General features: G+C 38.4%; 2 protein-coding genes across 2 annotated transcripts; both read right to left on the reverse strand.

Annotated features, from left to right (window-relative positions):
• Nucleotides 1-1,918: 1,918 nt before the first annotated feature.
• Nucleotides 1,919-21,803, reverse strand: LOC117378694 (acetylcholinesterase collagenic tail peptide). The gene is made up of 18 exons (XM_033975351.2): nucleotides 21,556-21,803; nucleotides 19,789-19,897; nucleotides 15,261-15,370; nucleotides 14,362-14,511; nucleotides 12,533-12,577; nucleotides 12,399-12,425; nucleotides 10,036-10,107; nucleotides 9,365-9,427; nucleotides 9,256-9,282; nucleotides 7,844-7,888; nucleotides 7,565-7,600; nucleotides 7,414-7,494; nucleotides 7,226-7,322; nucleotides 6,655-6,794; nucleotides 6,216-6,335; nucleotides 4,495-4,624; nucleotides 3,421-3,523; nucleotides 1,919-2,314 (listed from the first exon to the last, which is right to left on the reverse strand). The coding sequence occupies exons 2-18, from the start codon at nucleotides 19,883-19,885 to the stop codon at nucleotides 2,245-2,247; spliced, it is 1,413 nt and encodes a 470-aa protein (XP_033831242.1). The 5' UTR covers nucleotides 19,886-19,897; nucleotides 21,556-21,803; the 3' UTR covers nucleotides 1,919-2,244.
• Nucleotides 21,804-21,997: 194 nt separating this feature from the next.
• Nucleotides 21,998-25,055, reverse strand: LOC117378659 (cytochrome c iso-1/iso-2-like). The gene is made up of 3 exons (XM_033975303.2): nucleotides 24,950-25,055; nucleotides 23,847-24,024; nucleotides 21,998-23,523 (listed from the first exon to the last, which is right to left on the reverse strand). The coding sequence occupies exons 2-3, from the start codon at nucleotides 24,016-24,018 to the stop codon at nucleotides 23,378-23,380; spliced, it is 318 nt and encodes a 105-aa protein (XP_033831194.1). The 5' UTR covers nucleotides 24,019-24,024; nucleotides 24,950-25,055; the 3' UTR covers nucleotides 21,998-23,377.
• Between the last annotated feature and the right edge of the window lie 294 nt (nucleotides 25,056-25,349).

Below are 25,349 nucleotides of genomic sequence, written 5' to 3' on the forward strand. Positions count from 1 at the left end.
TTTAAATTGTTCTTTACTATGGCAATGATCCAAATTTTTTATCTTAGTTGTCCCCCATTTGTAATTAATATTTTTACCTGTCGATTGTTGTGATGTCATAAATAGTAATAATTTAATAGTAACATTTAAAAATAATAGTAATGACTAGGAAAATGTCCATTATTATGACATTACAGTATCATAGAATGTAGAGCACAATGAGGCCAGAGAAATCTTTGAGTATTTTCTTAAACTGGTTCATGCACTGTCAAAAGACTTTATTTTTTATGTCAGGTGTAAATCATGTCATACAGTGTCACAGGTCACAGCTTCATCTGGTAGAAAAACACTGTGACTTCAGGTTCCCACACTTTGCTTAACATAATTTTCAAGGACTTTTTTCTGACATTTTTCATTACATAGACACATTGTCTACAAACACATTACCCCAGTTTTATACACCTTTTCAATTAAAGAAGTACATTTTCATATATTATATATGATATTCTCTTTGTATGTGATATGATTGTTTAGTATATCCAGACAATGTTATGAGCAATGTCATTGTTGTAGAACCCAAATTAGGCGAGGAGGTTTTTCAAAACCTTTTGACTGTGATTATGGCAGTAAGAGTCTCTATGAATGTGATAACTTTATAGAATGTAACCTATCACCAAAATCACTATAGATTTATCCTTCAAACTGGAACAATATTTTTTAGAATTAGTATATAGTATGAATTTATGTATAGATTAATAAATATTCATGTATAGATTAATAAATATTATAAAAAAGATTATAAAAACATTTAATCTGACAAAATCATAAATACTGTATATATTACTGCATCATTCTGAAAGTAATAGGTCATTTGGGTCAGTAATTAAATTGTTATTATTATGATATTACATTTTATTTTGGATGTTGCAGGGACAATCTTGCACTGTTAGACTGCATTCAGATCAGGGTTCAGTTTGGCTAAAGCTACTGTGGAACATTCTTTTTCTTGTCGGGTTTAACATTCACTAGTCAGACGTTCACAAGCACAGGACAGTATATAAACATGCTATTAAACAGTATTACACTTCTTATGGTAAATGTTAGAGAGATGCACCAATACCAATACTGAGTTTGAGAATCAGGTCCAATTTAGAAAAATCTGGTCAATCTAATAGTTTTTTATTTTTTTTTTTTTTATTTAATCCAAATCTGACCTTGTTTTGCTCTTGGTTTACATTTTTGGTTGAACTGAATTGAAACTGATGTGTCTAAATTTAAATTAAATTTAAGTATTGTAATAATGTGATGAAAACAAAACAAAAAAACAAAAAACAACATATATGTTTTTAATATAGTTGATCCTGCTCAACATACGCAAGTATAGGTATTAAAAACAGTGCATGTATACAACATGTACATATTGCAGTAACATTTCTCCAATTAACATGATAGCTTTTTTGAAATTTCAAATTGCCATTAGTCAAGCTTATTTTATGTATTTATTTTTATCTGACCTGTTTTTTGTCTTTGTTTAGTCTTTATTTTTTATTATGCCTATTTTCTCTTTGCTCTATTGTTTTTATTAATAAATTATATTGTAATTACGTGAAATTTGCAAATAATAATTTCAAAGTACAAACATAGCCACTTTCATGGTTTACATTTTTGATTGAATTGAACAGAAATTGCTGTGTCTAAATGTGTATTAAATTAAAGTGTAAAAAGTTTTCAGAGGTGGCCATCTGGACACTGATTTTTATACATTTTTCAAAAACTGCAATAACATTGTTTTCGAATATCACAGATTTTTTTTTTAACTTTAATCATTTACATCTTTTCATTGAATTTAGCTCAAATGCTGTGTCTAAATGAGTATTAAAAAGGTTTCAGAGATGGCCATCTGTACATTATATTTATAATATTGTTTTCAAATGACACATTTTCCACTCAAAACTCAAAATGAGTATGGGTATTGAAAATGCGTAGTCAGTGCATCTCTAATAAGTATGTAATTGGTAACTCACTGTCACTCAACATATACATATATCCATATTTTTTGCTACTAAAAACAGCTTATATTGTTTTAACAGTCAGCAAGTCATACACATTGAGGATAAAACAGTCCTTTGGGTGTAACAGTGCAGCAGCCATGTTGCTCTGGTGCGATCCACAGCCTTCGCAGAAAGGAGGGGAGTGGTGTACTCCCTATGCCCGACGAGGGGAGCTCCAATGGGCAGAATCAGCAGTGTGAGTCCTTGGTTTGGTTCATGTGAAGTACTTACAGCCGGTGGAGTCTATGAGGCAGGTGTCAGTGCACCGGAGCTGACCGAATGACCTGCAACCAACATTCAAATCTGAGTTTGAAGTTATGCATGAAGGTGATAGCACTCAGTCAACCATACATTTACTCCAGTAAGAGTACTCTTACACTGTAAAATATATTACTCAATTAGGAGTAAAAGGATTAGGTTAGTCTTCCCACTGTGAGTAAAAGTGACAAAAGCTTTGTGTTGACAATATGAAATGATTCCAACATTTGTGTTTCTTGTACCTCACCTTCAGATATGATTTAATTTTTGTGTCTGTTGTTTAAAAATACCAGATTGTGCTTTATTGTGCATTATTTAATGTTCTCTTTTTCCAATTACATTACCATTAATTTATAAATTATAAATAAAATATTATGTCCAGACAGTTACTCTTACAGTTACTCTTACTTTCTTTCTTTCTTCTTTATTTTTATTTATCCAGGGGAACCTAATGAGAGTACTGAGCTCTCTTTTTCATAGGCGCCATGTATAAAATACAATACAAGTAGAAAAATATTATACAAGTCCAAATAAAACATTAAAAACCGGTGCAGGTGTGAGTATAAAAGTTTGTTACTAGATTATTAAACTTGAACACAACCTGTACAGTGCTATGCATTTTTTGGATATTGCCATGTGCTGTTTGAGATAACCCTGTCTGGGACGCTGGTACAGTGTGTGGGTATGGAGCTTAACAGTGACCACCCACCCCTATTTCTGGAAGTAGATTTCCATTTATTTTTCTCATAGACCTTCTGAAAAAAAAAAGTATATTAAAAGTTTGAAAGCTCAGGGCCAATCAGCTAAGTGGTTACTAATGACCACAAGTCCTATCATTTTATTTAAAGTCTGTTTTTGAAATTTTATAAACTGCAAAGTTATAAAAACATTTAGCAGAATGTTACGTTTTAAATGTGACTTTTTGAGCTTAAAACAACCGCATTATGCATATTACCAATAGTTACCACATAACTGGTTAGCCTCCACAATATCTTTGAACTCTTATATTTGAATTTTTGGCAAAGTGTCAAAGTGTGACTTCTGGAGCCGGAGTGGCCTTTGAAGCAAGTGAGACTGTTAAGCTCCATACAGTGTGTATAAAGCATGTATAAAGTTAGTTTGCATGTGTTACCCGGGCAGGTAGGACTTGCACGTCTGGTACCCAAAGTCCTTCCCGTCACACTCCTCCATGCCCTCATGCCGGTACCCGTCTCCACAGTACGCCCATTTACAGTCTGCAGAAAGGGGAGGGGGGTCATTACTGTTGGCTCTGGCACTGTGGGAGCACTCTGGCCAATGCCAATACAGCAGTTTTTGTTTAATGGAATTGCACACTGTCAGAGTGGGAGGGGCCTGAAGGAGGAAAAAAGGCGTAGCATAGATTGCAGTAATTTATGTTTTACAGAAATGTGCTTTTGTTACACTAATGACCAACTGGAAGAAAGCCCCATTAGTGCTGCTGTGTTATGTTTTGAGATGAGAGTGGGTTTGCTGTGAGAGAGCAGTCCAGACTCTGAAAAATCTGTCTGAAAAATCTGTCTGAAAAATCTGTCTGAAAAATCTGTCTGAAAAATCTGTGAACGCACCCCATAATTCATACATATGAATACTAGAGGTGTGGTAACTAAGTAAGGGCAAAACTACTGTACTACTGAATCTATAGAACGATCTAGGCAGCCACGCCTGTCACAATAACACATTTTGAAATACAGTATATTACTGAAGAAAATATAAATAATAAACTATAATACTAACTGCCAATGTATCAATGTATCATTTACTTAAAGAAAAGTCAACATAGTCATTCATGTGATAGGCCTAGGTGCAGCCCTTTGCCATATGCATAAATTACAATTGATACTTTGCAGCTGATGTGATCAACATTTCCTGGGGTTGTGAAGTACTAGAGGCACTGCTCTGTCTGAAGCTGTGTTGTCTGACCATGTCTTAGTTGGAATTACAACTGTTGAGCTGATTTTGAAAAGTTAAACATTTCCTTCTCACATAAAATTACAGTCACAAGCTAGCATTAGCCAACAGTTTTTTCACATTGATCACAAACCAATTGATCCTGTATTTTTTCTGGAGTTTTTAGAGTCCAGAAAAAATACAAAACTTATTTGACTGTGTGATGGATCAATATGGTCATTGGGGAAAAAAAATTCCCACCCCAAGTCTGGACTGTATATGTGAAGAAGTGACTCACTGAGACATGCGTCGCTGACGAACTGGTTGCCATCGTCACATTCCTCTCCGTGCTGCGCTTGCACCTTCCCGTCCCCACACACCCCCACTCGCTCCGGGCCCTTCTCTGTGGACTGGTACGACTGGAATGGCTGCACAACCACAAACAAATCAGCACATCAGTACTACTATAAAACTATCAAATCAGAGGTGGGTGGTACTCATTTATTCAAGTAACTGTTGAAAGAATTTGTACTTTTAAAGCAGTCTACAGTCTTTTTACTCCTACTTGAGTAATACTTTTATTGAAGTGACAACACTCTTCCATGAATAAAACTTGTGGTTACTCTTCCCAATGTGGGTAAGTCTACATGTGACAAAAGCTTTATGTTAACAATATGAAATTATTTGAACATTAGTGGTTCTTGCACTGCTCCCTCAGATGACTTTGTTTTTCTCATTTTTGTGCATTATTTAATGTTTTGTTCTTCAGTTTACATTAACTTCAAATTATAGTTAATGTGTTACCTCTAGACAGTTGCTCCTACAATTACATAGCAGTGGTATTTACGAATACTTAAAGTGGTACTGAACACATTTAACCTCTCCCTCGTTACCTCTGGGTCACTTTGAAGTGGACTGGTATGGCTCCGGGCATGGTTAATGACCAAATGAGATGATTGGACAGGAGAAAAAGCAGGCAAAAACAAGACGGCAAAAAGCAGATACAAACATAAAATAATTATTTTTCACCAAACATTGACTAAACCGCTGTATTTCCATTTATGGCAACTAAAATGTTGAGCCAACATGCTCCGCAAAACAAAGCTAACATGCATGCAACAACTGTTTCCTGTTTATGGGGGCACGCCTCTCATGTTTAAAGATCAAATATATTATATTTTCAGTGCATAAGGCATCTAACATGAGCCAAACCAAATGCAAACACAAATGAAATGAAATAAATGCAGAAAAAGCTGACGATAAACCACAAGTTTTGTGTTTACACAAACTTTAGCCTTGTCTCACAGAACCAAAAATTTGAAATTACTAAATGTCTTTTTGTGAATCACTGAGATCAGCCATACAATTATGAATATGATTCTTACTTAGATATTTTGATTTTATTTACTAAGAAATCATGATATTTGGGTGACATCAGTGTCTCACGTAGCAGAACTCTGGACCTGGAGCCTTGCTCGGGGAATGGAAACAACTCGGCTGAAGGGAGCCGAAACAAACAGACCCACTCTGATGCAGCCCCAAACAAACCGTGCCAATGGAAGAGACTATAGAGCTGCTAAACGGAGCAGTACCTGGAGGATTAAAGGGGAGAGTGAGGGGGAGGAAGGGCAGGCTCTCGACATATGAGGAACAGTGTGTCTGCTCTAACAGGTATCTACACACTGCACACACCCTGCAGCCAAAAACCTGGCTTTAATCTGACCAGTACAGTGTGACGTCACGTACAATAGACAATAGACATATAGATAATATTGTCTATTGTACAATATTAACACACCATAGTTAGTGTTAAGCTCCATTTTAATTTCTTGATCCACTACTTGGTACTTCTACATAAGCAATAGTATGAAGTAACAATAATCTTATTTGAGTACAATTTGTGTCTACTCTACCCATCTCTGGAAACTATAGAAAAAACTTGAACAGTATTTTTATCTTTTATGTGTGGAAGTGGTGTCTGACTGTAATTTCAGATTGCAGCTGAGTTCTAATTTTGACCTGTAAAGGCTTCCATCCGTCTTTGTCTTTAAAGTATAGCGTCCTCTGGTCCTTCCTGATGGCTATAGCATTCTCCCCCTGCAGACGGTTCATCTCCTCCTCCGAGTTCACCACAAAAATCTGCTGGAAACACACACACATGTTGGATTTCCATGTTTTTGGGAACATTACATTGACTTCCATTCATTTCCCGAAGAAGGACTGTAACCTTAACCATAGTCACTACTGTCAGTGTTGATGACATAGGCAGAGGGACTGTGTTTTAGAACTCACCACTATTTTCTGCATTTTTGTACTTTTCTTGGCAACTTTTTACCTTAAACTGCCACGATAGGTACTTAGAAAAACAAGAAAACCTCTCATATGCACTTGAACCTATTTAACCTGTTGATTCATTCGTCTAATGATAATGAGCAACAATGTGAATAACCAGACTTACAGCGGGCACTTTGCTGGAACTGTCATGGAGCCTGTAGTTGCCAAAGGGGGCGCTGTTCACTGTGGGAGAGGAGTCACACTGGCAGCGGCCTGGTGGTCCCGGAAGACCCTTTTCTCCTTTTTCCCCGACAAGATACAGGCCTGAAAAAGGCCAATGTCAACTCTATAAGATTGTCACATGTCATCTGTGCTTAGAGTGGAGAGAATATAATGGGATGCATTAAAGAGTTTGATATCAGGCACAGTCAGTATGTTTGGGTAAATAACTCAGTTGAATAGTACCAAAAAATAATAATTTTTTTTTAAAGCAAAAATGTAGATGTGTTCTGCATTTTAGAGGTTTTTAAACTACTTTGTACCAAAGGGGCAGATTTATCAATCCAGACACTAAACGAGAATAAATTGAAAAAACAGCTTGAGCAATTTGTGGCCATGTTGTGTGTGAATTGGGAAGTGCATGTTTCTGCTAAAAAAAAAAGATATGTAAATGAGGGGAAACAGCGGGTGCAAAATTGTGACTAATAATAGTTAAGTAATAAATACAAGTTGTAATGTGAGCCCAGATGCCTGACCTGATGCTGGGGGTCCTGGGGGGCCAGGATGTCCATTAGGCCCAGGTGGTCCTGGGGGGCCCATGGTTCCTGGGGAGCCTGGCTGACCCTTAAACCCCTGTTAACACAATGACATTGTTTTATAAAAAATATGACGTCAATATGAACAATTTTTCATTCATAAAGTGGAGAGTGCTTATGTAATCTACCTGTTTGCCACGTTTCCCCGGACGTCCCGTGGGCCCTCTCTTTCCTGGGACACCTTGCTCTCCCTTTGGTCCCTGTTCCCCCTGTAAAACACCAGTTGTGAAACCATAACACTTGGAACAGTGTTAGTGACCTCACTCTGAGGGATCTTACCTTCTGTCCTAGCATCCCAGGGAGGCCGATGGAGCCCTGCACACAGATCAGACATCACTATCAGATCACAGTACCTGAAGTGCTGATGTAATGTGCAGAGATATAGCACAGTAAATGATGGGCTTTATTAGGGCTGTGAGCAGGGCTTGGACAGTGGCATATTCCTGAATGATTGGCTCTCTATAACGCGCTGACATATGCTGTAGCACAACTACCCAGTGCCAGGCAGTTTGGGCTCTGTTCCACCTCGCAGCCGCAGTAAGTCAACAGAACACTTACCTTATCACCCTTTGTTCCCGCGGCTCCTGGATCTCCCTGAGCGCCCTATAACACAACACAATTTAGACAATGCATATTGAGAGCGAACTATCAAAAGAGATCAAGTGACATTGTGCTAACTTAAAGGTGCACAGTTCACAGCTGAACTTTTCTGTTGAGCGTACGCCATCTGCTTGTCTCCGTGGAGATGAGAAAACAAAGAGCAAAAAAAATAAAATAAATAAAACAAACACGAGACAAGCAAGTGGAAATTCATCATTAAAGCTGTATGATACAATTGTATATATGATATTGTCTAAATAGGAAAATGTGTCCTGAAGTACAATATATGCCTGAAGAAAATATGGACAAATGATAATATTGAAACAAACCTATGCCAGTCACAGAATAACACTTCAGTAGAACTATCCCCAAAAAACTATTCTGGCTGTATAATATGGTTAAAAAAGACACATTACAAGTAATAAATAGCAGAATGAAACACAATAGTAGTTAGTTTGTACGAGTCATAAAAGTTATTTATGTGACGCTCTGCAGCTCAAATCTAATCATAGAACAAAAAAATAAAAGTTCCACACTGGTACAAAAAAACCCCCACAATAAATATTGAGCCCCAAAAATTATTGTTCCATCTAACAGATATTGAACGATAACTCAATAGTAATTACCCTGACAGGCCTACTGTTAGCAGCAATGGGAAGAAGTGAGTATCTATGTGTAGGATTAGCCTGTATGTGAGACTAAATAAAAATGAATCACACTGACTAAAACTAAGGCTAAAAGTAAATATATTTGTTATATAATAAAAACTAAACATGTATAAAATAAATGAAGGAGTAAAGACTTGATCCATGGTACACTTTTCAATCCCAGAGCCCTAAACCAGATCATAAACAAACTCACCATTCAAGAACACCTCGGACATGTGCTATCAAGCAATCACATCCTATTTATACAACTATTTTAACTATATAGTTGACTAAATTACTATCACATCTTTTTCAACTAAAACTTGACTGAAACAGAAAAGAAATCTCGTATCTTTTTAGTCTAAACTAAGACAAAGGCTAGATAAACTTGAATAATATTTTCAGTGAAGTAACAGTACAGTACTTGAGTAAAAGTTTGGTTACTGCTGATTTAGTTCACTTACTTCCACTGTGAGTAAGTCAACTAAATCAACTAATCAGACCAAAGCTAGAGTTAAATTAAAAGGAATTGGTTGATTAAATCTTGAATCATTTTTGTCTTAACTATGATAAAAAGTTAATTCTTGTCCAAATTCACGCTGCTACTGTGTTGTTAAAAAGACTTCACTTGATTTATGGAACACAATTTTACCACAGATGTTCTCATAGCTTAATAAACAATACAGGGAAAAGTAAGGATTGGATAAAGTTATGAGCTCTTGCCTTATCTCCTTTGTATCCAGGCAAACCCTGAAACATAAACAACATTCATCAGGTTTGAAGGGATACAATGGTTCACACTCATACATGTAGGCTATATCATGCGACTAACCTTATTCCCAGGGGGTCCTCGCAGTCCAGGTAGTCCCATCAGCCCCGGGTCACCCTTCTCTCCCTGTATAGTACACACACTTAGAGGTGGGCAATGTGGCATAAATATATATCACAATTCTTTTAAAACCAAAGCTAAAATGCTGTAACACTCTGTAATGCTTTCACACAGATAACGTTTGTGGTGGTTTACTCCACTTCACATTAGCAGAACATGCTTAGTGAGGCCTGAGAAGAGTACATTAAGAGACACATTTAATCAGATTATTGTCAGAAATATTGCAGTAAGGTTTCCTCATATTTTGCACACTTGCACATGGTTGCACCACAGCATGCGATATAATGGAATTACCCCTTGGAAGTAAAAGCATTTTAATGTCATTTGCTCTGACTATATGTCTTAAAATAGTCACACTGCTTGGACTGGATTCAATTGGTATTTCAAGAATAGCTGTACTTAAAGCCTGGGGCCCATTGCATGTGTGTAAACATACAGCCAACTCTTTTGGTCCATGTGTCTTCTATTTCCATTGTAACTCACTACTGTGTTTAAAAAAGTGATACACTGAAACAAAAACTGTGACAGCAAGTACAAAATGAATAAATAAGTAAACTGTATACAAATAATAATAACAAATAATTAAAATAAGCAATTTGTTCCCCTATGCTCACCTTGGGCCCTTCTGGACCAGGCCAGCCTTGTAGACCCTGCTTTCCTGGAAGCCCTGGAGCTCCAGTTCTCCCCTGCAGATACATCAAGAGACCATCAGACAGGAGAGAAAGACAAATGGGAGAGGTAGAATGAATATTTATGAAGATGGATTTGACAGTAACCTATACTCTAGGAGGAGATGAAGAGGCTGAGGAGGCTGATGGTTCTGCTTCTGCAGTGAAGATGAGGAGGAGGGGTGTAGGTGATGATTGTGGTGAATGGATGCTGGAACAAAAAGAGAATGTATTTATGTGATTGACAGGATGAGATGAATGAGAGGCTGAGGTGGTGTAAAGTAGTGGCAGAGTGTGATGGAGTGAGGACAATTAACTTTCTATTGAAAAACCATTGCCCCTATATGTAACTGCTGCCATCAGGCTCGTCATTCATTTTAACCCGCTCTACATGTTCTGGTGTTTTTAATTTCACAATTTTGTCCATAAATCAAAATATGAACATATTAATCCAACACCTCGTTCTTAAGCACTTCCATCCCACCAAACCAGCAGCGAGTACAAAAACCTCCATAGCAAATCTACAAAGAGTGAGGCAATTTGGATTGTTGAAAACGTAAATGGGTAATTATTGCTTTTGCAGACTTTTATTAGTTTATTATATATATATATATATATATATATATATATATATATATATATATATATATATATATATATATATATATATATATATATATATATATATATATATATATATATGCTCCATAGATCAAAGAAGTCCACAGGAGCTGATGGCCTTGATCCAAAACCTCTTTTGCATATTTTTAATTTATCAATTCAAATGGCAGTTATACCAGAATTATGGGAAAACAGCACATGTTTTCTTTTACATAAAGGTGGAACAATTAAAAATATAAATAATGTATCTAAATTGGTTGCAATTTAAGAGAAACCTCTTACATTTATATGTAACTGCTCCCTCTGCTGATCAGATTTAATAAAATCCAAAATTCTAATTATTACGGAATGCAAATAAAACTAAGTATATGCTTTTTTCTAATAAATAAATAAATAAATAATAATAATAATACATTTAGTTAAAATTAAATAAGTGATGAAGACTTATCCTTTAAAATGCATATCTCAGAATTATGTTATATTTATAATCAAAATAAAAAAAATAAATAAATTATAGAAACAAATCTTGTATCTCATTGAATTACAGAAAATAAATAGTTTAAGCTACTTTTCTTTCCGTACTAGATTATAGAGATACAGTATGCATGCAGACTTCAGCCTCTTTAGATGCACTCTTTTACTCAGCCCTTCGTTTCATAACAGGTGATGAATTTAAAACCCATTGCTGTACACTATGAAAAAGTAGGTTGGCCATTGCCATCTGTCAGAAGAGAACAACACTGTATAAAATATATTTATAAGGGACCACTTAGACTGCCTGAATATCTCACTTGTTTAACTTTGATACAAGAACTTTTAATACAAGACCTCATGATTGCCTACATCTAAAAACTGGCTGACTAGAACTGAAATGGGGAAAAAAGTCTTTGGTTTAATAATCTGGTAATAAACTATTAAAATCACACCTGTACCTATTTTTAATGTTTTAAACTGACCTATTTGTTTTTATTTTTCTTCTATGTTTTAACAGGGTGCTCATGAAAAAGAGTGGTGCTCTCACTGGGCTCTCCCAGTATAAATAAAGATAAATGAAAAAAAAATGAAATAAAAAGAATGTTTCTAGGACTTTGCTTGCATGGCATGATTACATCTCTGCGTTTTTTATATAGAGAGATATCAGTTTTTCAGTCCTCTAGTCTTGAAGTGTGTTTTCTGGATCCCAGGCAAGAACTTTGCAGATTTGTTGCTTTTGGATAAATGCAGTTCGGAAACAAATTGTGCTCCAAACTGGTCGCTGTGTTCACCAATCACACTGGGAGAATGCGTATTGAAGATTGAAGACAGAATAAAACCAGATCTGTCTACGCTAACGTTCGCTCTTACTTAGCCAACAGCCTGCGGCCTGACTGCGGCTACGACCATTTATCACCGCGAGCCAAAGCACTTAGCAAGATTAAAACGCTAAGAAACGAGGAGAGGGAGGGCGGTGCGATGGATTCTTGGATCAGCACTGCGAGAAAATCAAGCAAATGATATAGAGACGAGGTTATGCGCGACTCAGCTAACCGCGGTGCTACATGTCTCCTGTCAGCCTCATCGAATAACGACAGAGCTAGCCATGGAAGCTAATGTAGCGCGACCTACTTGTGCACACAAATCATATCAACAGTGAGACAGACAAGCCGGACGCTATTACACCAAGGACATCCGAGATAGAAGCGGCTCACCTTTGACCCCGGGCGTCCAATTTCTCCCTGCCAGAGAACAAATGAGGCAGAGTTAGCGTGCTAGCAATGACACAACCAGATATATCTCCATAGAAATATATCACAAATGTATTTAAGCTACAAATTTGGCGTACCTTTTCCCCTTTGGGTCCGCGGATTCCAGGCAGCCCCATGTCACCCTGAAAAATGATATAATTATGTATTTGTGATCGATGGTTTAATGGGGATTCAATGCTAAAAAAAAAAATCACTTAGTTAAATTTAGGGTGCGTTCGATGACTTTTGGAGGGTAAAGAGTTTTAAGCGTCAAGATGAAATGCTATAGTTTACATTATAATTGTACATGGTTTGTTGCAATCAAATCAAAATCTCAAGTTGAAGTGCCACAATTATCAAATCATAAAGTCTTAAGGAACTGTATGCAACCCGCTAATGCATAATAAAAAACAAAAAACAAAAAAACACAAACAAACAAACAAACAAAAAAAAGATTTCCTTCCCCCTAAAACCATGCACCTCCAGTTTAAAGTTCTTTTTTTTTTAAAGTTCTGCACAGTCACAGCACCAATGGAGAAACTACTTTAAAGCTAATTTCAGCTAAATAAAAAAAAAGTCCATGGACAAAAATGTGTTTCTTTGTTTTTTGCCAAAAGCAAAGAAACACATTTTGTCTGTTATGCTGCCTCAGTGCCACTTTGTGTTGCGTGTCATTTTTCAAATAAAATGATGTCAGTGAAGTCTGTGCTGATACTTTATCAGAGACAACAAAGCCTGACGGAGGCACTCAAAAAGTAGATAGAGTTCAAATCACGCCAGCGCATTTCGACCCTTCGGCCTTCATCGGGGGCAAACTCGAGATGGCTGTCAGAGCAGATTTAAAGTCATAGGTGTAGGTGACGTGTTCAAAGTGGACTGGCACACAGCCACCTGATGCATGATGGAACATAGAGGCTGAGCAGAATTTGGTTCTTAACAAGACATAAATTATACTTACTTCATGTTCACATCAGTGTAAATAACAACTACATAATATAAATAATACAAAAGTGCTAGAGATGTATAATTTTCTAGAGGATGAATCTCTGCATTGAGGCCTGGAAACTGTGCAGCCTGGAGAGTTTAGATCCAGTAAGACTCTCCTGGTCTTATAGTTCCTTGAATGTGTTCTATTACACATATTTTTAGATTTTTACAGCTGCTATGGTTGGATGGGCATAGGATACAGAAAGTTACAGATCCTTACAGGTCCTTATATGTTTGTGTTCAACCGGTCTGTTTTTCAGTTTGCGTTTTATTTGGCCTATGTAAAAACAACCACATGGACATTCGACTTGGTGTCGCACATAAGTGATGTTGCAATTAATGATTGTTCTGATATTTAAACTTTGATCTGATGTAATGTCTATGAAATAATTAGTCCGCTGTACATGTTGACAATAGGTACAGTTACCACAGCTGTAGCAGCCAGCCATAACTGTTTGCCAATTCGTTGCCAAGTGTTGGAGCTTTTCTAAAGCTGATGGTGGGCTCTGGGAGAGCGTCTCTTGAGGTGCTGTCACTTCTTAAAATACTCCAGCTCAGTTTAATTATTTGTTTGATTCAGTTTGCTTAAGTGACAGTGCCAACTTTTTAAATTGTCTGAAAACCCAAGAAAAATTTGATCAATGGTTTATGGCTCTGTTTAGGGGTTTGATTTTCAAAAAAAGGTGAGAGTGGCAGAAAAACTGACTAATGCTAGCTCGTTTGTGACTGTAATGCTATTTGAGAGAGGCTTGTTTAACAGCACATATCAGCTCACCGGTTGTAGTTCCAGCAAAATAATTTCTTTATGTTCAGCATGTGCTAAAATAAAGCTCAGATAAAGTCTAACTTGAGTGAGCTTCATACGGAGCAGTGGCTTTCAGCTCTCCTCTAATTATACACCTTTTTAGGATACGGGTCAGATGTAGCAGTGGAGACGTACCTCTGGCCCCTGAGGTCCTGGGGGTCCTGGGGGTCCTGGAGGTCCTTGGGCACACCCTGGACTTCCTGATCTGGGTTTCAGGGGCTCCTCAGGGGCTTCCTCCTCTTCAGTGTGGAAAGTGATAGCAGGCTCCAGCAAGCTGCCTCCCTCCTGCATACAAGTGTAAAATGTTATGTGAAAGTTAAAAGCGCTGAACCTGATTTTGACTCTCTTAAAAAATGTGAAAAATAGAAATAATTAATTTTAAATGCTTTCAGTGGTCCAAAGTTATGCAGCCCAAGCATCCTAATTATTCACTGCAATGAGTTTATAGGCACTTTTCACAAGTGCCTGATTATTGGACAATAAAACACTTTGTAATTAGATGCAGACAACACACCGCAGACTTATTTTCCCATTAAACAATGTATCTGCACTGGGGTAAGACAAATTTTGCTCAGATACATGGGGAAACATTAGATACAGGGCATTTAAAGATAAGGTTTGTAAAATTCAGATTTATTATTGTATAAACATGATCTATGACTAAGATATGAAGTAAACCTGTTCAAATCAAGTATTAACGTGCTTCTCTTTGATCTAAATCATCACTACCTAAACCCAAGTAACTGCAGCCAATCATTAATCAGTGCTAGTGCAGCCTCTTCTGAGCTTTCACATGAGGGATGGCCTGTCCATATACTGAGAATGAGAAAAACTTGTATGTGTGCTCTGTATGCAAAAGCTCCATACCCTCTCTTTAACATAAGTAGTGAACAGCAAAAAAAACAAAAAAAAACATTTCAGACATAAAGTGAGTATAAAGAGTTATCTAGTGTGGTGGGAGGAGTCTGAGTAGTTCATTTTGTTTTTTGAGATAAAAAGTTTTAGGTGAGGAGAGGTGTCATGGGTGCTCTTACTGGACGTCCCCTCTTCCAGAGCTGAGGAGGGGGTGGGAACAGAGGAGGAGGGGGCGGAGCATACAGACAGCAGGGCTCGAACCGCAGAGGACTGTTCAGCATCCTCAGAGCTATAAGACAAAAGGTACACTTAAAGTGACATGTGCTTTACAATCACACTGAGTTACAGAATACATTATAAAGCTTAAAGAGTTACTGAATGTAACTGAAGCTCTCAGAATGTGGCCCTGTCGTGTCCACTGATCCTGACAGTTGCCCTGAAGCTCTTACTGAAGGGTAAGTAAATGCAGAGAACACATTTTCTTTTTTGTTGGCTACAGTAAATAAATGCAGTACAGTCTATAAATGCAGTAAATACCAACAATTGATTATAAAAGTACCATAGTTGCAATTTGTGTCAATCAAAATGTCATAGAAGACTTTGCTGCAGATCTTTGAGCTACAAGTTTGGCTGCAATTCAAAGGACACTTTTGAGATCCCACTGCAACTAGTTACTTGATTAATGAATTGAATGCAGCATCCTTTCAACTTTTCTTGGTATATAGTAGTGTGTGAGTTTTTAAAGGAACTGTATGTTACCTGGTCTCTTACAGTAGAGACTGTGATAGTGTTCTGTCTATCTGCTGTGATGGAAATGTTTTTGTATTCATGTTGTGAAGAAAAGATTCTTAACATATGTCTCTGTGTTTCTGTGTTATAGCACAGTGCAGGGAACCACATTCTTAAGTGTCGGTGGGTGGGCTACTGGTTAGGGACAGTCACATTAGACTACATTTTGTAGTGATTGGTGTCTCAATACCTTGCAAAGAATTGTATAAGTTGTACGGAAAATCTAATTATTTCTGATTACAGCTACCACACGTATAGATAAAAATAAAATAAAGCTATATCAACCAACCTTGTTTTAAATTGTGCATTTCAGTAAGAGTGGTAGCCTACATATGTTTACTGTGAATCTGATTACAGCAAAAATCTGCATTTTAACAATATTAATTTTACCTGCCTCCATCTATATTAAATAACACTGAACCAGCAATCTATGCCATGTCGACAAAAAAGGGACTTTGTTTGTTAAGATGTTATCCATCTCGGCATGCAGTTCTGGGTGTTATGTTTGGTGTTAAAAGTACACTTTCCCCTTTTTTTGTATTTGCATACATTTTTGCAGTGATTTTTTTTCCCTAGTTTGCCTCTCAAAGCACTACACTATAGTCATTATTCATTCATTTCTACACTTGGTGATGGTAAGCTACTATTGTAGCCACAGCTGCCCTGGGGCAGACTGACAGAAGCGAGGCTGCCAATCTGTGCCATCGCCCCCTCTGGGCACCCCCCCAGGTGAAGTGTCTTGCCTAAGGACACAACGACAGAACTTGGTCCAAGCGGGACTCGATCTTCCAACCTTCAGGTTGGGGGACCAACACTCTAACCACTGAGCCACTGTCGCCCCACAAGGCGATATATATAGATATAAGGCAGTGTCCACCAGCAATCTGACCAGAATTAAAGAAGCTAAAGAAGCTTCTATATTACCTATACTTTCTGCCATGTAGTCAAGGGCATATTTTGGAATAGTTGTCACACCATGGGTTCCCATAGGTCACTTATTTCTTCCTTTTCTTCTCTTGTGAGGTCATTTTTATAGCAGCTGAAATACGATTTATTTCTGACTGTCTCAGATACATTACCAGGGACGACTGGAAGAGATAGAATGCTTCCCAAAGAAAAGAGCTTCTGTGAAAGCTGGTGCAAGGTGGGTAGGAAATTGTCTTCAAGATCTTTAAAAAAAGATCTTTAAAGCCATTAGCTAAAGTCCTTCCTACAGCCTTCCACTAATCATCTTGCCAGGGCAAAGTGAAGGTGTCCTCTTATCTTCAATCTCAGATGATCTCTCAAAGAACTCCATCCAACATGCAGAATATGCTTCACGAGACACACCTTGCTCTCTCATTGATAGAACTACACTTTAAGGAGTAGTCAAAAAGTTCAGGGCTTTTGAACTCGTTGACCATTTCCCGTAAGACAGTGACTCTGTATATTTCGATGGTGAGACTCACCAGTTCATCAGGACATGCATGTGGGGACTTGATGCAGCCACAGTGCCCTGCTCAGTATCAGAATCCATAATTATACTGTAAGTGTGAGACTCATTGCCGCGGTGCTGTCTATCTCCACTCAGCTGACGTTGTCCTTTGTTGTCCTCCAACGGCAGTCTGCTCTTCATCACTGTGTTGTCCTTCCTTGGTTTCTCCACCTGCACTGCACTCTTCATCACTTCATCACTTCTTACTTTGTTCATCTTCACTTTACTCTTGTTCCCTTTGTTGCCCGGTTTGTTCATCAATAGTTTCAAGGTCATTATCAAAATTTCCCCTACAGTCTTGTCATTGGACATTTCATCCTTTTTTAAAATCACAGACTTCAAAAAATATCTTGTCTTCTGGACCTTTGGGCGATATCCTGTCTAGGAAAAAAGGTCCTTTCCAAGTCTAAGAATGTTGGTGTATTTGGCATTTCTGGAGATGGTAAATCTATGTGTGCCACCTCCATTTATTTATCTTACTACAGTATTTTTGACATGTAAAGCCAACATATTAGTCAGCTCGGAGTGTAGTCTAGTTGGTGAACTTGGTGTATCATTATCACTGGAGAGAGTGATAATTGTTAGTTATCACTAACAATTCTGTGCAATTTAACTAGTATTCTCTTACAGCAGAAGACAACTAAGCCAGCTCAGAACAAAACTGTATAAATGTGTCAAAGGGGTTGTATTAGAAAATTAAGTTTTAGTTTGAGAAAATTAGAGCTAAACATTTAGACATTAATTTTGATTAAAACATTGAATCACAAGATGCAACAGTGTAAAACCTGGTTAAAGCAATGCTCATGTCAACTAACTTGAGCCTGAGAATGAGTGACAGTAGAGAGAAGACATCAACCTGGCAATGCTCTTCAAGATAACAACAACCACAGTCAACCAACCACGACACCAAATCTCTTCCTTCACAATTACAACAGCTGAGTGGTCTTAAGCCAGGAGATAACCCTCCACCTGGACCAAACCTAAGTGAAAACAAAACCTACAACTCCCTCTGTAAAATAATAACATACTGACATATTGTGGTTGTCTTAACATGTGTGGCTTGATGTGAAAAGATCTAGATCAGATCTAGAAAATCCTCATCCTGTTCCTCATGTCCCTCACCACAGCCCTGGAGCTGTGGGATGTGCCTGTGCCTCCTGATTCTATCAGATAGTTTATTAACACGTTTTGGTAAAACAAATTCCTCATCACTTTGTTTAAACATGAAGACACTGTCAGTAGTGTTAAGATTTCTGTGCATGTTCTATTTGTGACAATCATTGTTTATAAAGTATGATTAGTTAATAGTAAAAAAAAAGTAGAAAGTGTGAATAAAATGTTTGTGTATTATGTAAAGAAAATATTCTTATCATATGTTGTTGTGTAAATGCATTTGATCTGTGTCAGTCTGTCAGAGACCCAGAGCAGACATTAATGTGTGAAGTCTCAACAGGCACAGTCCTCATCCCACGGGAAACTGTGGGATGAGGACTGTGTTGTTTTACCTGTCTTCAAGTGTAAAATTTGATTAACTCATGGCTGTGAACCAAAAGTTATCCAGTTTTATACAACTCAGAGCACAGATGCTTTGGGGAGAGACTTGAGGGAAACTTTTTGTATTTCAAACTGTCCAAGGCTTTGCAAATGGATTATTATTAACATCAAGATATATTATTTTTTCCACAATACTATCTATTTATCTACTATGTTATAAAGGTTCTGCAATCACTATTGAACCTTTAAAGGTTTAAAGTTTAAAGGAACTGTATGTGGCCTGCACTCTTACTGTGTTAAAAAATATACTACATTCACAACAGAACCTGGGTTACCAGTGCCTTAACCTGCTGATAGAGGACAAATACAAGTTTTTCTCATTCTCTGTATATGGACAGGCCTCATGTGAAAGCTCAGAACCTCCAGAATCCACTCACTGAGCTACACAGGCTGCACTAGCACTGATTAATGATTTGCTGCAGATGCTGGGATTTAGGTAAGATTTATTTATTTAGAATTTCTTAAATATGAGCTATCTATGTCCCCAGATACGAGGTAAACATGTACACATCAAATATAGCTTTTACTGATAACGACTCTAATGCTGATTTATTCTTAATTATGGAAACTTCTCTTGTTTGGGCTTTGATGCTGAAATCCAGTTGGTTTAAACAAAAAAGGACTCTCTGATTTGAATCCTCACTACTACTACCAGCACCTGCAGCCACCTGGTACTGCACTGGAAACCTAGGTTCAGTTGTGAAGGTAGTAACTTTTTAAACACAGTAAGAGTGCAGGCCACATACAGTTCCTTTAAACTACAGTCTGTCACTGTTTTGAAAAGTGTTGCTCATCAGACCCAGACAGTGGAGGCTTCAGTTATGTAACCCATCTGAGCTTGGTGTGATCTGAATCTTGATGTAATAACAGTTTAAAAGCTCTGGTCTTACCGGAGTGAGCGGACATGATGCTGTCCCAGTATGAAGGTTTGGAGGCCCAGGCTGGAGCCAACAGGAGCAGGGGGGCACAGAGCTGGAGCAGGGCCATCCTGGAACTCTCCTGTGGGGCATGCACATAATCAACCACAAATATTACTGTATCGTGGGAAAGTTACAGCAGAATTTGTTTGATTAGTCGACTAATCAAAAAATGAATCGCTGACCAGTGGATTACTAAATTAATCATTTGTTGAAACCCCAGCAACGATACACTATATCTCTTCTCATCAAACGAGCTTAAGTAGGTTAGCATTTCATACAGCATCCTCATGTGTACAGCTCTGCCCTGATTTCAGCCACAGTTTCAGATGCCTGGTAAAGGTAAAGGTCAGTCTACAGTTCGAGGTCCTGGGAGTGTTCCACAGTCTTGGTCCAACAGAAGAGAAACTGGACTGTCCAAAAGATGTTCTGGACTGGAACTCCACAGTCCCCTTCACCAGCAGAAGCTCTGGTGTTAGGTCTGAGAGACCCTGGATGATGCCTGACAGCTAGACCAAAGTGTCAATTCTGATGTCTTAAAGTACATTAAATATCAGTGTTTATGTTCAGATGGCAGAGTGTGAGCTGTGATTTCAGCTGTAGAAGTAGTAGAGTGGTCAGTAACATCACTAAACAAACAGTAAGATAATCCTGAAGCTAGATACTCCTGACCCATATCCTTCCCGGTCGGTCTGGAGACAGGTGCCCTGAAGATCATGCTGAAGAATGAGACAAAAGAGAGAAATGCAGAGGACACATTTCCCTTCATATTGGCCACAATAATCAGCCAACCCAAAAATAAAGAATGTGATTATACCGATTACACAGGTGCAGTTTATGTCAAAAAGAACTTCACAGAAGACTTTACTCCAGATATTTGGGTTTATAATAATACCTTATACTTGTAATGTTCTTTACAGGCTTGTCAAAGCCTCTGAAAGTGCTCCACTACTGTCATCATTCATTCACATTAGACTTGGTGCTGTTAAGCTACTGTTGTAGCCACAGCTGCCCTCGGGCAGACTGACAAATGGGAGGCAGCAAATCCGTGCCATTGGCCTCTCTGACCACCAACTTTTTCATAATGGCCAAGATGGGTGAAGTATTTTGAGTAAGGATACAATGTAAGGACCAATGAACTTCCCACTGCTCTAATGACTGAGCCACTGTCCACACAGCTGCAGTGGACACAGATCCTGCTGCAACTAGTTACATAATCCATATTGAATATAATCCTATTCAAATTATGTCCAATAAAAAGTAATTAAATAACTGAATCCAGTGCCCTCTTAGACTCTCTTGAGATGTTGTACACTTTTTGGTTGAAAAGATACCAAATTACAAAAATACAATTACAAAATTTACAAAATTACTATGTGGCTCTTGATGATGCCAAGGATTTGATATTTTAGTTCCAGAGTTAGGCCACTGCAAAACTGCAAAATAGAAATGTGACAGGAACACCTGCTCCTCAAGGCACGTGTTTAGCACAGTGGTTGAAAATCAAAGATTAAACAGATAACCAAAATTGCATAATTTCTTCTGGTGTAGTGCTGTATACGCCTGTCTGGCAGCTGACAGCTTGTATCGGGAGGATTTTTACATAAAATCCCAGACTTCGTTGGCGTTGGCTGTCTGTCTCTGTTCACGGTACAACCTGTCCCGGTGCAGACGTGTCACACAGGCAGACTCACGCACACGTTCACCCGCCTGATGCAGCTCCATGCTCGGATGTCTTACCTTCCTCTCGCCGGTACCGCTCTGACGGATCAATGCTGTCGGTGCGTTCCCGGCAGAGCGCTCGTAAATCGGACGCGCTATCGACCCTCCTGTGTCCTCCTCTCCCGCTCGATACCAAACGTGATTGTGGAGTCCAGTGGATTGTGGATGCCCGGGTTGTGTCCTGATGGAAGTGAAGGCGCAGATAGAGGCGCAGTGGGGGCGTAGGGGTCAGGTCCCTGCGGAGTGCGCCACTTGACCACAGCGGAGCGGTGGCACTGGCAGCACTGAGCAGGGAGGAGGAGGAGGACAGCGGGAGACAGTCTGCTGGGTGGGGGGGTCTGGTCTGGTGCTGCTGCTGATGTGGGAACCCGGGTTTAAGACGAAATGGCGCCGCCTGCTGGAGACATTACGTCATAGCAGTCTAGAGCAATACAGTAAAGTAATCTCAAGAGGCTATTTTGGGAATAATCTAAGTCAAACTTTATTTTCCAAACCTTAAACACAACAGTTTAGAGACATTAAGATTACCCATTCAAACAAAGCCTATCCAGACCCGTGTGCAAAAGTAAAAAAGTAAAAACAAGCAAATAAAAGATATTTGTGAATTACATAAATATTCCAAGAGTTAAAAACAAATATATATGGGTAGAAAAAGAGTAATATATTGATCATCCAGACAAGAATCAGACTTTAAAACCCAGTAGTGGAAGGAGTTTTTGTTCCTTGAGTAAAAATACAGATACATGTGCAAAAAAAGTATTCAAGTAAAAGTATTGCAAAAAAAAAATCTAAGTACTCATGTAAGCCTACTTTAAACATGGATATGAGTCAAAAGTAAAAGTATTTCATATTTTGAGGATTATTAAAGCGGCACATGTGGTGATTTTGTTAAACAGAAACAGCTGAATGAATTTATTTTTCTTCCTACCTGTTTTTATTTGTATATGTGTGTTTGTTATAACTTTGAACATGTTCAAAAATAAATAGTAAAAAAATACTTTTACTTTTCAATCCTGACTTTGGAGAAGTTTAAAAGTCGCCTGACAAAACCGTAACATCTCGTAATGCCTCTCCTTTGTTCAGCATGATATCCATTTGGAGTTTCACGATTAATCAACCAGAAAGGGAGTAAACTGGAGTGGAGTACTTCCTGGAGGCTGGAAAATAATTGGAATGTTTGTAATGGCATGTATGAGTATCTATTGCACTGTGCCCACCTTAACCTCCGCCCTTTTTAAGAACCGCAGAGGGAAATTATCTTTCTAACCTAAAATCTGGTTCTAGCATCTCTGTCCTTGGGCATTGTTAAAGCTGCACTATGTAACTTTTCTGAAGGAGCACTCACTACATACTTTTCTCCATAGAGATGTTGATGCCTTGCCGGGAATATTCCATTGTAAGCTTGCCTCTCCACAGCTCTGACCAGGTGGCGTCACTTCCTGGGAGATAGACAAGTTTAATTCTATACTTTGAAACACATTGTAGACCTTCTATCAGAAAAGTTACTTGGTGCATCTTTAAATAAATAAATGAAAACAAAGGATTCAGTAGGTTTTGAGCTCTTGCGAATGAGACAAAGTTAATATTATGTATAGAATGTTTTTGATGAAACAGCACTGGAATATGTTGAAAGATAACAGCATTTTATCACAATATAGTCAATTTAAAACACTTTAAGACAACAACAAACCCTGATAGTTTTATATAGTCCCAAAAGGTAAACGTTTAGGAAATCTCCAAATCTTTATCCAAGTCTTTTCATCACTTTGCAGTAGTTTGCATCTGTCCTCCACTGAAACACTAGAAATGAGCGTGTATTAGTACGGTCTCCAGCAGGGCCTCAGGAGGTGGAGTCTTTGAGGTAGGCTATCAGATCCTCTCTCTCCTTTTTCTTCTTGATGCCACTGAAGATCATTTTGGTTCCTGGGATGTACTTTTTGGGGTTAGCCAGATAAATGCGCAGGGTCTCCTCATTCCATGTGATTCCTACAATAAACATCAACATAGGCATTAGCGAGATAAAGTGGTCCCTATAGTTTGCTGTTGTTTACACTTCTTTGATATTAACTGCTGACACATAACATATTTAGATCACCATGTTGCCTTTTATTGTTTTGAAAATGTTGTATTTGCTGAAACTGTCATATTGCAGATTTGTTGATCTGGTTCATGGTTACTGTGTCCACATGAAACAAAAACTGACCCATAGTCCTGCCTCTTCATTATAAATTAACAAAAGTTTTTTTTAACAACCTCAGAAAGTTGTGCCATTACTGAACTCTAAAGACTTCCACCCTGGTCTGCCTCACCCTTCTCGATGTTGGCCTGGGTGTATTTGTACCCAGGGGCCTGTCCCGTCTTCCTCCCAAACAGGCCCCACAGGTTGGGCCCCACCTTGTGCCGGCCCCCCTCTTCCACCGTGTGGCACTGCGCACATTTCTTCACAAACACAGACTTGCCCTTCTTTATGTCCCCCATCATCACACCCTGAGGGGAAAAAACAATATACTATGATCTTATATGTCAAATGTTTATTGTGTTACAGTTAAGAAGAAACCTTTGGATCATTTCACAACCTTAATATGACGTTATGTAAAGTACTGAACTTTATCGTTCCCACAGGGCACTGCATGCTATTGCAACTAGTGTGGAGCAGAGGAGGGCCTGGGACAGCGGTCATCTGAAGGATTGGCTACTCTGCACCAATATATGATCCCCAGAGGAAGCCCACCTGGATGCAAACACTCACTCCCTGCTCAAACCAGTGCATACTGCTTTTGTGTCCTGAGGTAAGACACTACCCACCTTAGTATGAATGTGGTGGGTTCATGAGTGTTAGTTGGGGGCAATGGTGCAGATTGGCTGCCTCACTTCCCTCATTCCACTGTGGTTACAGTAGTAGCCCCTGACAGCCTTGTCAAGTTTGAATGTGCTTTAGCAAGTGAAATAACTATATATTATTTGAATAAGAGTTCATCTTATCTATCTTGAATTTGTTGCAGGTGTTTTTATACTTAGCCCTGTGTCACATTGTATGTACTATAGAGGCACTGTAGCTCCACTGTAGCCCCTGGTATCCACGGTGGTCTTCCATTCAAGTACTAATCATGTGCAGCCCTGTTTAACTTCACAGATCAGATGAGGTGGTATCTCCGTAATATAAGAGTGATGTTACTTCAAAATAATCTTTTTAGAAGTCAAAAGAAAAGCAAAGTATATCAGGCAAATGTAGGCCCAACTAACCTCTGCTCAGTTAGCTTTAAAAATGTAGCTAGCTAACAACACTGACTCTACAGAACTTTGCATATGGCACCAATTTAAACCAGGAATAACACTAAGAGTCATCTCGTGTCATTCTCTTTCAGACTTGTTTTGACTCATCCCACAGGCGGCCAGCGCAACTATCTCTTACCTGAACACAGCCCCAGGTACCAACTTCTTCACTACTCAAATGTCAAACTTTGCAGTCCTCTGAGTTCAGAATCCTTGATTTTGGTTGTAAAAGATCCCATACAAGTTGTCTGTAGAGAGGAAAGTGTTTGGTAAGTGTAATAATGAGTCTCCTCCTCTAAAGACACACCCCTTTGGCTCCTACTGCACAGAACACAGGTATGCAGAGCTAATACCATACATGGGTAGTACTCACAAGAAGGAGCAGTACACAGATTATACACAGGACTATACACAGGACTATACACAGACAGAAATGTGTTCATGATTAGGCTGAATATTTGTGTGGTGTTTGTCTGCCTCTAGTGGTCACGCCTATAACCACATAAACATAGTGTTCTTACAGGAGCTGTAGCCTGTGG

Source organism: Periophthalmus magnuspinnatus, chromosome 11 (genome assembly GCF_009829125.3).
Source record: "Periophthalmus magnuspinnatus isolate fPerMag1 chromosome 11, fPerMag1.2.pri, whole genome shotgun sequence".
Taxonomy (NCBI): domain Eukaryota; kingdom Metazoa; phylum Chordata; class Actinopteri; order Gobiiformes; family Gobiidae; genus Periophthalmus; species Periophthalmus magnuspinnatus.